General features: G+C 40.0%; 2 protein-coding genes across 5 annotated transcripts; one reads left to right on the forward strand and one right to left on the reverse strand.

Annotated features, from left to right (window-relative positions):
* Positions 1-830: 830 nt before the first annotated feature.
* On the reverse strand, positions 831-2,492 carry LOC118300075. Of its 2 annotated transcripts, none has more exons than XM_047330610.1 (5): positions 2,330-2,492; positions 1,495-1,731; positions 1,271-1,402; positions 1,164-1,198; positions 831-1,064 (listed from the first exon to the last, which is right to left on the reverse strand). In XM_047330610.1, the coding sequence occupies exons 1-5, from the start codon at positions 2,370-2,372 to the stop codon at positions 939-941; spliced, it is 573 nt and encodes a 190-aa protein (XP_047186566.1). In that variant the 5' UTR covers positions 2,373-2,492; the 3' UTR covers positions 831-938. The 2 variants fall into 2 exon arrangements, with proteins under 2 accessions (XP_047186566.1, XP_035480040.1); XM_035624147.2 differs by having other exon boundaries at positions 1,495-2,211; positions 2,330-2,488.
* Positions 2,493-8,477: 5,985 nt separating this feature from the next.
* Positions 8,478-12,142, forward strand: LOC118300065 (prostaglandin D2 receptor 2). Of its 3 annotated transcripts, none has more exons than XM_035624131.2 (2): positions 8,478-8,743; positions 10,197-12,142. In XM_035624131.2, the coding sequence occupies exon 2, from the start codon at positions 10,261-10,263 to the stop codon at positions 11,419-11,421; it is 1,161 nt and encodes a 386-aa protein (XP_035480024.2). In that variant the 5' UTR covers positions 8,478-8,743; positions 10,197-10,260; the 3' UTR covers positions 11,422-12,142. The 3 variants fall into 3 exon arrangements, with proteins under 3 accessions (XP_035480024.2, XP_035480023.2, XP_035480022.2); XM_035624130.2 differs by having other exon boundaries at positions 10,226-12,142; XM_035624129.2 differs by having other exon boundaries at positions 8,479-8,743; positions 10,223-12,142.
* Positions 12,143-12,435: the final 293 nt, after the last annotated feature.

Consider the following 12,435-nt stretch of genomic DNA (forward strand, 5'->3'; position numbering starts at 1 on the left):
AGATTGGATCATTCTTTGTCATACTATTTCATGTACTTGTCGCATGCACGCACGCACAAACACACACACACTATCAAATATAAATACCTATATAAATATAAAAACCTGAGACTGTACAAAACTGGTTGTGGCTGAATGTGCTGGTATTGAATGTACTTGAATGTAACGAAAGAGAAGATTATGATTATCTTTTCAGACATTTTAATTGCTGGTATAGATGAAATGAGAAAGTTAAGTGTCATATTTGGTCAGAATAAGATTTTGATGGTGATTATGTCACCACCTACAGACTGAAAGTTGGTACATAATGTGAAGAGTGTGAGTGAACCCTGTCATGATGATATATATATATATATATATATATATATATATATATATATATATATATATATATATATATATATATTTTACAAGCATATCTTTAGGCCTGTGCATTTTAGGGAACTGAAAGTGTGAAATGGTTCTGGATGACAAAAACACATTGTGGCTATTAAACAAAAAGACTTGCATATAGTAGCTTGTTTTCTGCATATAAGACACAATGTTTGTGGGGCCAGGCTGTCTGAGTGTAAGAAGCAGGCCGGTTTTCCTGTGTTTTAGCTCTGCTACGACTCATGTTTCCACCAATGGAAACTCACGCCCTGCAGCTGTTACCACCTCCACCGCAGGAGCGAAAGGTGAACGTTGATGTTTCTGCTAGAGAAAAGGTATTCGTAGACCATGGGGGGGGGGGGATTTCATGATTCTCATCCGGCATTAAACTCTCATGTGTGGAGATGCTGATGTGTATGACCGTGAAACTCTCAGAACGTACTTGACATACAAAACCATGCAGCCAAAACACATTTTATTTTTTTATCCAACATTATTTCACATTGTACATAATATCACGTTGGCATTGCTCACGTTGCTCATTTACTGAAGTGGTTGGCCATACTTCACGATGCTCCATTCTTTACTCTAGAATATACGCACACAGTCTCCATGTTGTCCTCTTGATGATGTTGTTGGCTGTTTCTTTTCAGACTCAGGGCAGCATAGTTGAGAGTATCTGCATCTTTACTCTATTAAGGACACAATTACAATCATGGGAGAAATATGCAATACTTGAAGGGTAAAATATATGTCGGCACAAGTCTGTGGGCCATAAAGTTTGACCTTACCGTGGCTGCAAGACATGTTAGATGAGAAAGAATTCCTGCAAATCAAAAGACACAAATGGTCAAGCCGAGTTAACACAGCCGACTTCTGTTGATTCTGTGAACCTTACCTGTGCAGGTAGGGCACAGCTTTTTTCTCAGCTTGTACATGGTGAAAGCCAAGACGACCAGCACATTGATGGAAACGGCCAATGCCACGCTCAAGCAGTAAACCAGGAGAGGGGGGACTTCCGTAGAACTGCCTAACACAGAGGCAAGAGAGGTTCATAAGCTCCAATCCAACTTTTCAAATTGGAAGCAACAGCAATAAGCAATATTTGCTATTATTACCTACCAATCTGTACTGTCGTTCCATTCCCAAAAACAATCTCTCCATAGGAGGCCAGGACACAGCGGTACATCCCAGCGTCAGATGAGCTCACAGACTTTTTTGCCAGGTTTAAAGTGCAATTCATCATGTGAGACTTTCCGTTGAAAAATCTTGTACACTGCGCTGCACTGGGATACACGTCCACAGGCTCAGACGCACCGTGTCCAGTAGAAGCTCTGATCCAGAAGAAGCTCTGCGTCCCTACATGTGGCAATTCAGTGTACACGGCACAGCTCAAATTCAGAGATTCCCCCGGCCCTAGGGACTCCGCCGCAGGCTGATGGACATAAGCTAGGGTGTTGGACAGCGACGACTTGACGTAGAGGAAAGCTCCTTGTCCGAATTCGATTGCGTTGAATTCTAGAGTGCCGCAGAAATACGCCGCCGAATCTAACGGGCGAAGGTCTGTGATTGTGAGATGGTTGCTGCTATCTTGGCTTTGTGCAGAGACGCCAAACCTTTCTTTGTAGCCAGGTGATATTTCAGCTTCTGCCTTCTCCTTCATTCGAATTGATATGACTTCAAGTTTGCCTCCCAGGCTTTGCTGATACCAATAAAAGAAAGTTACAGCATCATCTCGACAAACACATCGCAAAGTCACATTTGTTCCCTCTTTAGCTTTTATGACACCACTGTCCTGAGTTATGCCTGAGGTCTTTTTAATGTCAGCTGGCACCTGACCTGCAAAGAAAGGCATTCAAGTTTATTACTTGTAGTTTTCAAAATTCTCTCTCACTCAAAATTACCTTAACACATATAGAAAAGTGAAAAAGAAAAAAATTATGAGAAAAATACTTACAGATTTCACAGAGGAGCGCAAGAATAATGCAAAGTGGTCTCATCTCTGCAGCTCTACAGTCTGTATCCTGTGTGTTAACGGACACAAGCAACTCTTACAGGAGACAGAGGCTCTCTGTGATTGGCTCAGCTGATTTGTTTGGTTCAGTGTCAGACTAGCGTGACAACCCTTTCTTTTACACAAGATCAGCCTGAACTGGTGACTAGAGGCGCAATTGGGGCCGATTGAGCCTTTTACATCATTGTTTATTTGTACGCTGAAGGGTTGTGACATGTCTGTGCACTATCACATTTTTCTCCAGTCCATTTTGAATGCTGGTGTAGTTTGGTGCGTGTCAAGTTTGCTACGCACAATATGCAGAATGCTCATAGACCTCCTGAAACTTATTATTAGTTATCATTAGTTACTTGTGTAAGAAAGTTTTGTGTTAAGCATGGTTAAGTGGGTTAAAAGGGAGTGCGTGGGTGAGACACAGAAGGTAAAAAGAAATCAAGTCAAATGATTTAACCTGTTGAAAATACTATAACACTAAAATAAGAGACAGAGAGAGTAAATGTTGATTATTTATATAAAGATTTTAATGGCTGTGGTTATAGGTTGCTCTTGTCTTGATGTACAATTATTTCCAACAGTTATTGGGACATCATCATCATCATCATCAATGTCTTTCATTTAGTAAAAATGGCATCTGACAAGACTGACTACAATATTATACAGTTTTTGTCCTTTATGGTTTTTTAGTGGCAGATAATGAGAAATAATTGTTGCATTACTGCCTTAAGTCTGATTATGTCTTTACTTCTTGAGACATTTGTTATACTTGTTAATCTAAATTATTTATCACAGCATGGACTGGCTTCCATTATTATGATCTAAAATGTATTAATATAATATAATATATAATACAATACAACACAATATAATATAATATAGTATTATATAATACTACTTCCCGTTTTTGAGTGGATGCTAGTTTTTGTCTATAGCTGGATGCTCGGTCTTCATGTAGTGTTGGTTTCTTCTCTCATTGGTTCAGATGGCTTCCATGAGTCACAAGCATGGGCGTCAATGTTACTAGTGTAACATACGCCCGTGCAACTATGTTACACTAGTGCCTATGTTACTAGTGTATTGCGTCACCAAATACACTAGTAACATAGGCCTACAATTTGTTAACAACACCAGTAGACACAGGATTTACAGCCTAATCATGACCTCCAAAACAATATCAATGCCCAGGGCCGACTCTAGCCATTTTGGTACCAAAGGCAAGATTGCACCCCCCCCCCCCCCCCCCCCCCCCCCCCCCCCCCCCCCCCCCCCCCAAAAAAAGAAAACCCACACCATTGCAAAGAGCCACATGTTACTTACAAGAAGTCACCTTTTGTAGACTCCTCTGGGTTCGGTGTTTCCCATAAGATTTTGAAAGACTATAGGGTGGACGTAAGACCCTGCATGCTCCCCAGAAAGAAAACATTTCATAGTTAAATCATTCAATCTTGTGTTGTTGATAGCAATTTAGGAGACTAGATCTCACTAATGCAGCGGCCACCACAGGTGAGTCATAAATTATAGTACATTTGGCTAGCTACACATTTTAAAAGGAAAGTGCAGTAGAGTAGTACGCTAGCCTAATTTACAGCAATCCAAATTGGACTATTTCCAATCGGAAAAGGGGAGGTGGAGACACTAGAATCTTCTTTAGCAAGCTGCACTTTACTGTAAGTCACTGTAACACGCAATGTCTTAATATGTCTACAAACCTTAGGCTATTCCAGCTTGATAGGTTATTCGAGCTGTTTGTCATGGTCACATGGAAAACGTGTCCAAGAAGAAACTGTGTCAAGATTTGGTTTAAGTTTGTGATCGACGCATGCACATTTTTGGGTCATTTTAGAATCAGTAGGCTAATTACTTTTTTCGACAACTAGTGCAGTGCCTGTGCCCGGCTGCTGCACAGAGTGCTGTTCACCCCGCCCTGCTGCTGCAAAGTGGGAACAATGTTTGCTTTACTATTTTCTATTCAAAGTTTACTAATACACAAAGTGTGAATGGACAAACTGTTCCTGAGATGTTCTCTTGTGCAAATAAACCTTTCCGAAAGTGTTCTCATTTCTTACATTTCCTTGGTCACGCTATTTTTCAGAACATTTTTAACAAATTGTAAAAGTGGTGGCGACATGTCCCCAGCATCCCCAGTGTAAATGACACCTATGGTCACAAATGAATCTACCTGGTGGTAAACAATTCACAATTGTAAAAATTCACACTTTACCTAAAACCATAACTAATATGAGTTCCTGTTATGTGCAGTGAACTGCTAACATTGGTAAATTGTATCTGGATAGTCCAGAAATTGTCTGAGATAGCTCAGCCACACACACACACAGCTGAATAACTTTTTTTTTAAAACCCTTAAAAAACAACATTTAACAACATTTTCATTTTCAGTATTTCTTTTTATGTTTTATTATGAACATTACAAATACCCTTTTGAAACCATTTCTTCATCTATTTATCCATCTAAATCATTTAGCATGAATGTAGCAGTCTTCTGAAGTTAAGATGTCTCTTTTCTTTAACATGACTGAAACAAATGGTATTGTTGTTAAACTGTTAGAGGCTACAGCAGGTTGACTTCATGATGCTTGATTGTAACATGTGGATAAACTATTTCATTGTGGATGCATACCTGTTTATAATTGTAATATATAATGTGTAATGTAATTGGTTAGAAACATTGCTTCTGTTGGAGTAAGGAAGAAAAAAGGTCAGATTATGTGAAGTTTTTGCATCCTCTCCCACACTTCAGATACAACTTAATATTTTTTCATACTTACTCTTATCCTTGCAGATGTAGAAGCACTGTCAGGTCATGCATCAGAAGGTGTGTGACTCAAATGCCTTCAATGTTTGTGGTCTGCATATAAATGCTTTAGAAAGAAAAAAGAAAACTGTGTTAAAAGCTGTAGGCTCAGTCGAGACGACTGCATAATATTGAAACCCATACATCCTGAGTTGTGTGAAGTGACAGCAGGACGGCCTCATGTTGGTAGTTCCTCAAACAAGTCAAAGCTAAAATGGAAAACAGGAGCTATCAAACTTGTTTGCCAGGAATATAAGTCAGACCTTGTAAATATTAAAAAGAGGGAGCAGTGTGACATGATGGAAACACATCATTAAGAATTGTGCAGTATTTGTGGTATATTGCTCAACGCTGTGTCATGCTTACAAGATCATTTCAATGTAAAGTAATCAACACTGTTGTGTTTTTGTGCTGTACTTGCCAAAGACCATGTGGCTTCCATTTCATCACGCATTTTATAGAGGCATGCATGCCCAATAGGGACCATAAGTAACTTCAGCAGAAAATCTGTATCAGTTAATTTGCTTGCCAAGAGCTCTTTCCATAAGTGGAGTGCAATGTCAATGTTAACTCACTTGTTTTGCTCCTATTTCTATCACTTCCTTTCTTATAGTGAAGTTAGCATGCTATCCTGCTAGCCCCAACCAGGCCGGCCTGTCTTGCCACTTTCAGAGCAAGGGTCACTGTAGCGTCTGGTCTGCCCTGAAGCAGTCTTACTTCAAAGGAAGTAACCTCTTGTCTTATGGTTTTGCTACATCACAAAATATATTTTTATTCAAACCCCACAGCCACAACTTCCGAGCTTCTGATAGCGGCTTTGAACTAGAAGTTCAAAAAGAAGAGTAGCAGTGAGTATTTTATACGTGGGATTTTTCATTTGTTCCCTGTAGTCAATGTTGTCTCATTACATAAAAAAAAAAAAATAGGCCATCTCAGCACCACACTGGGTTGCATATGCATTCATGGCAATACCCAAAGAATAAGTACATTTTTGTCAGTTTGGGGTGAAAATAATTGCATATTGATTTTTACTGATTGTTTTAGGTCTAATCACTGTGTGGTTAGACAAAAAATGATTTTTACTGATTTTTTTTGTCTAATCACTGCGAGGTTAGACAAAAATAACACGTCTTTTCGTGGCTTGTCTAGTATTAAGAAGCATTTAATGTGTTTCTCTTTACATTTAAGTATATATTTAATGGCTGAAGGGAGGGGAGGGGAGGGGGGGTTTGAAAAACCACTTAGTTTGAACTTGATGTGAGAAACTGGCTGCAGCATTTGATAATACATCACTGTCTTTACAAAAGAAGAGCCCAAACTTTTCCAACATTTTTACTTTCTCAAATTTCATTAAGAAGACAAAAGGCTGGCCTACACACTGATGGACATGACTGCTAAGGCTTCCATGCAAACGACAACAACAACAGCACGTTTTCATCGACTGGACCAAAGTTTTCTGCTGAAAATGACAAGAGATGCTGCTGCCGTGGTGCTGATGGATAAACAAATGGTGCAGGGAGGCAGAAAACACCCCACACATGTTCGTCTTTAAAATTTTCCAACACACTTCTTCAGCTACTCGGCCATTTAACGGTCACAGCAGCATGGCTGTCAACTGTGTGATGAGTTAGGTACATGTGTTTGAGCTTCATGATGTACAGTAGCAAAGTTATTGTTTTTCTGTCGTAGGTGGTCTGCTGCCACCTGCTGATGAAGAGTCTAAACTGCACGCAACAACTAAAAAGAAACAACAACCTCATGCTGCATTTAAAGGAGCATTCCACCAATATGATGCTCAGTTTGCTTGTCATGAACTCATCAGTCTGTGAGAAAAAATAAGTGACGACCACAGTACACTCATGCCGGTGTGTTTTTCAGAATAAAAAATTCTTAGCGTGTACATCACTGTTTAAGTGATTTAGAGTGAAGTTTCAAAAATACCTAATCATACATATTGCTCTCTAAGTTCAGAAAAAAATGGGTGCATGACATATTTCAAATGTAATTTTTGCTTTTTGTGATTTTCAGCATATATTTGCAGTGAACATAAGCAGGTTTCAAGCTTATCAAATGTTTGTTTTAATGCCACATATTTTAAAATCTAGTATTTGATAAATAGGGCACCAGTGCAACTGGAACACTGTGGTCCACTATCTTGGCAGCAGTGTTCTAATTCAGCTGCAGCTGTCCAATGTCCACTTATACACCATTCAATGTAGATAAATTCAACTTATTCCTTCTTAAACATATTTATTACTGGAAAGACTCAGATGAGCGACTTGCAAGTCTCCATTGCGTTGCTCATTTTGGCAGCCGTGTACAAGTCATAAGGCGGAGCACCAGCAAGCCTTTTGAAAACTGTCTGTTCATTTTGGCTGACTTCAATTCTGACTTGTTTTGTTCCTTCCTTGTTCCCCAGAGTTTCCTGTATGCTCCTGAGATTTGCCTGTTTCTGCTTCCAGAGTTGTACTCTTTTTTTTTTTTTTTTTGCCTGCCAAACCAGCCCACTTGTCAAAGGAGATCTTCCTGTTTGTTTTAAATATTTCTCCTCAACCTACCTTGTCCACTGTGCGGAATTTGGATCCAGCTATATTACCACGCTGGAATAGGGCTTGAATTATTGGTCAGCGACAGGTTTGTTGTGACATTAGTGATGGAAATGAGTGACATCATTGTAGGCCTACTCTTAACTATACATTTTCTTGGAATGTGGCTGCGGTCACATCGCGGGCCGAGGCGGCAGGTGATCATAGATTATGATTAAGGCTAGATTCTTTAGATATGCAATGTGCCTGCTGTCATATACAACTATTATGCTGGCCAAATACGTCTATCTTTACAATTGTCATCACTACTCTGCCTTCCATGCCCCATCCATGAATGGTTGTAGGTCTTGGAGTCTCTCCCTGAGGTTTCTGCTTTTTTTGTTTGTTTGGGAGTTCACTGTAGTCGAAGGTTAAGGACAGAGGATGTCACACCTTGTTCAGATCATTAAGTCCTATATGCAAAGTGTGATTCATGAATATGGACTATACAGGTAAAATTTGATTGATTTGATATTTTTCCTTTTAATGTTTGTTTTATCTTTATAGCAAAGGAGAAAAAGTTTGAGGATTATGGGATGTGACTGCACCTTGAGAAAACAAAGTGGCCATGTCACTGTGTGAGTAGCATGTACACACTTTACACCCTCCTCTCTCTCTCTATCACACCCACACCCACCCACACACACCCACACACACACACACACACTGTATCATACTTTTTCTTTGTTTCACAATAAAGTCGATATGATCTCCTCAACCTCAAATGATAAATCACAAAGCTCCATAAAAAACTGCTGCCATTTTCCTAAGTGATAGTTTCTTTTTGGAAAAGGAATTTGATGAGACCAAAAGACTATATTCCTTCAGCGTCTGACTCTAATGTGCTTCCTTTTGAGTTTTGTAACTTCCGATGACTCGACATGTGGCCAACAAGCTGAACTAGGCACTGCATCGTATAGGAACCAACCATGACACAGGCCTCATCGGAGTCTTGACAAGCAGGTGAGTGATCTTTCTTGTTTATGTGTGGAGGAGGTCTGCATGAGGTCTGAAATTAGAGAGTCATTGTTTTGCAGTGAGCCAGATAATCCACCACTGTCTTTTTTCAGTGAAATTAAATGTATACTGGCACTGGAAATGGGCAGAATTTAATCAGCTATCTCAGCAGAAGTTGGATTTTGAGACACAATGCCAGACTTTTAAAAAGTTTTGTCTTCATCTGCTGCAGCATAATAACTGCAAATGACTCTTGCCAGTGAGTCAAACTAGTAGATTTCTATAGATATGTGATTTCTAATTCAAGCATTTAAAATCTGCCCGCACTAGGACATGCCACAGTTGATACATCAGTATTAAACTTCAAAAATTGTAAATTCAGCAGTCCGAGCCTTTATTGCTAAAAGTGAAACTCAAGTGTAGAGATAACACAGTGGTAAGTTGTGTTCGAAGATAAAATCAGACAGGGTACGAGTTGCAACGTTGAGAACAATTGTAGAGAGGATGTGACGAATGTTAAAAGGAAGATTGCATAAATGCTGCAAAACAGAATGGCAAATTCCTCTTTCTCAGAAAATACAAACTGCTAGACCGTATAACTGTCTCTTTAACCTCAAGTTCACAAATATCCTATACTGTGCATTGGAGCTTTCAGATTGAAAAAACAACAAAAAAATTTCCCCCAACAAAGTGGAATTTACAGTTGTTGTAGTGGTATATTCAGAAAGAATGAACTCCAGAGCGTTTGCTCTCAAAGATATATAGAAATGAATTCAGCAAATGTGCTGCATCACCTGGAGAGATAATAGTCACCTCTGCTGTAGCTCTTATTTTGATTTAGCAAGAAGCAATACAGGTTATGTGAATAATATATTTGAACCTAAAAAATGTATTTGTGTAGTGATTTTGACAAAACTAAATCTCAACAGCCATAAACTGTGGCTGGAGGATAAAACTTATAGGGCGACAACACCATATGTCCCTGAACACAGTATATCATGACAAGAGACATTTCAGAAATAATCCTCTTTCCTTGTTAGGGCAGGGCGATTTGGCCGAAAATGTTATCAATGTTATGAAAAAGAATTTCATTTCAATCGAGATCAGTTATTATGATAAATGTCAAAGACAGATTTTTCGCTCCTGAGGGACGGTTGTGGTTTTCGACTCTTTGTTCGTAGAGAATGACAAAACCTTTTTACAAATCTGGGGTGGAAAATTAAAACCAGTGATGTGTTGCACCTCCTCAATGCATAAGCAATACATGCATGTATATATATACTGTATATATTGAACTATTGTTATATTGATATTGATGAAAATTACACTTCGATAATTATAATTGATTTAACGATATATATAAATGTATATATTTATATATATATATATATATATATTTATTTTTTTCTTTCCAATTTTAAAAAGCTATTCCTGCTTGAAATAGTGATTCATTTCACAGACTCCACTCTCTGTCGTAAATCTCAGCAGTGTGAAGCAAAGGATCCACACGTTTTCACTCCAGGATGGCACACGTCACATGTCTTTTCAACCAGCGCCCGAACGTCAGCTTTAACCCGTCAAACCAAACAGTCAGCATGAACTCTCCCAGTATCGTTGCCATTTCCCTCCACGGCTTGTTCTCTTCCATTGGCATCGTGGAAAACCTCCTCATCCTCGGTGTGGTGGGCTTCCATGTCCGCCGCTCGGTCATCAGCGTCTGGATCCTGAACCTCGCGACCTCCGACCTGCTGGCCACCAGCTCCCTTCCCTTCTTCACCCTCTACATGGCACGCGGCAACACCTGGACACTGGGCAGGACCTTCTGCCGCATCTACTCCTCCGTCTTCTTCCTCAACATGTTCGTCAGTGGCTTCCTGCTGGCGGCCATTTCCATGGACCGCTGCCTGGTGGTGCTGAGACCTGTTTGGGCCCAGAACCACAGGGACATTCGACTCGTGGGAAAGACATGTGGGGTGATTTGGGCCTTGGCTGTGGTCTGCACTATCCCTTTCTACATATTCCGTGACACTATTCACATTTCCAAAGACAACATTTTCTGTTACTACAGTTACACTGTGTTTCTCCCAAGTGAGCCGTATGACCTAAAAGCTTTATGTAAGCAGCGCAAGGAGGCCTTGGCCTTCATGAAGCTCTTTGTAGCCTTCCTGATCCCTCTGTTGATCATCATCCTCAGCTATGTTACCCTGAATGCCCACTTGGTGCGCAAAGGCTGCCGACGCCCTTTCCGCTTCGTTCGGCTCGTGGTGGCCGTGGTGGTGAGCTTCGTTCTCTGCTGGGCTCCGTACCACCTCTTTATCATCATGGAGGTGATGGCTCCCAGTGGGCATCCCCTGCAGAAATTCGCAAGTGATGCCTTGAGAATCGCTGCGACCATTGGCTTCCTCAACAGTGTCCTCAACCCCGTTCTGTACGTGTTCAGCTGCCCTGACCTGTGCACTAAGATCAGACAATCTCTGGGTGCGGTGATGGAGAGTGTTCTGGCCGAGGATCTAGCAGAGCTGGCCCGGCGCCGCAGCACCGCCCACAGCTCCATCAGCACCACCACCGAGGTTATGATGAAGCCGAGGAAATCCTTTGCGAAATTGGGTCTGAAAACAGAGGAGCAAGAGCAGGATGAAAGTATTGCTAACCCTACTCCTAACTGTTTACTTCCACTGCACTGAGAACCATTCTTAATTTTAAAAATTAGCTTAGGTTTCAGGCCTTTAATTCCAAATTTCAATTGTTTTCTAACTTAAGCTGATCATATTTAAGTAAGATGTGCCCTGTGTTTTCTGGTCTAGTCCAGTTTACATTTGCTGTTTCCTACTTAACAAGGGACTTAATCCATGTTTGCCTGCTGTCGTCCTTTGACGACAATGTACATTACAAGGCATCACACTCATCGGTTTAACAACAGAGTTGAAAGTTTTTATTCACCTCTTTTCCAAGGGCAGTAGAGGATTTAGTTAGAGTTTCTATAACGTGTGTGAATACTCGCAACAAGTTTGTTTTTATGTTGGATCTTTTATACCTGTCAAATGTATGAGAACTGCTGTAACAAAAAACAAAAACCATATGTTCTTCTCTGAATGCTTGATTTGATGTGTATCCACAGTATTGCCTCCGTTTTCTTTTCTCTCTCTCTTGAGGTCTCTCACTAGATCTTATCAGTAGCTGTGAGAGCTGGCACAAGCACATCTTTGAAAAACAATGTACTCTTGCTGATTTTCAAAAAATGAATCTACAACCTGTCCAATATAGAGGATAGAAGATGGATACCTTAAATTTGACTTCACATGTCTCTTTCAGTTTCCATGATTTTGCTCCTTGCATATTTTATTTCTGCTCCTTTTAATACTGTTACTTGACATTTCTAAACATTAATAAAGAAACAGAAAAGCACCCCTGTGTTGCAGAATGACATTTCTCTTTCCCCTGTAGAACCACAGTCATGTCTATATTTGGGTGGTGGTTCACACCATTAACTTACAGCAGACTTTGTATACAGTGTTTTAAACATGACAGTAGGAAGAGCTGGTAAATTCCACATTTCACACCTTAATCTCTTTGAAATTAAAAGTCGTGTTTCACATCGTTTTATATCCCTACTTAGAAGATTTCCTTTTTGACAAACAGTGAATTTGCATATTTCTAAGAAACTATTGGGGTTATTGTAAGCAACAGTTCTTGGCACC

Source organism: Scophthalmus maximus, chromosome 2 (genome assembly GCF_022379125.1).
Source record: "Scophthalmus maximus strain ysfricsl-2021 chromosome 2, ASM2237912v1, whole genome shotgun sequence".
NCBI classification, from domain to species: Eukaryota; Metazoa; Chordata; class Actinopteri; order Pleuronectiformes; family Scophthalmidae; genus Scophthalmus; species Scophthalmus maximus.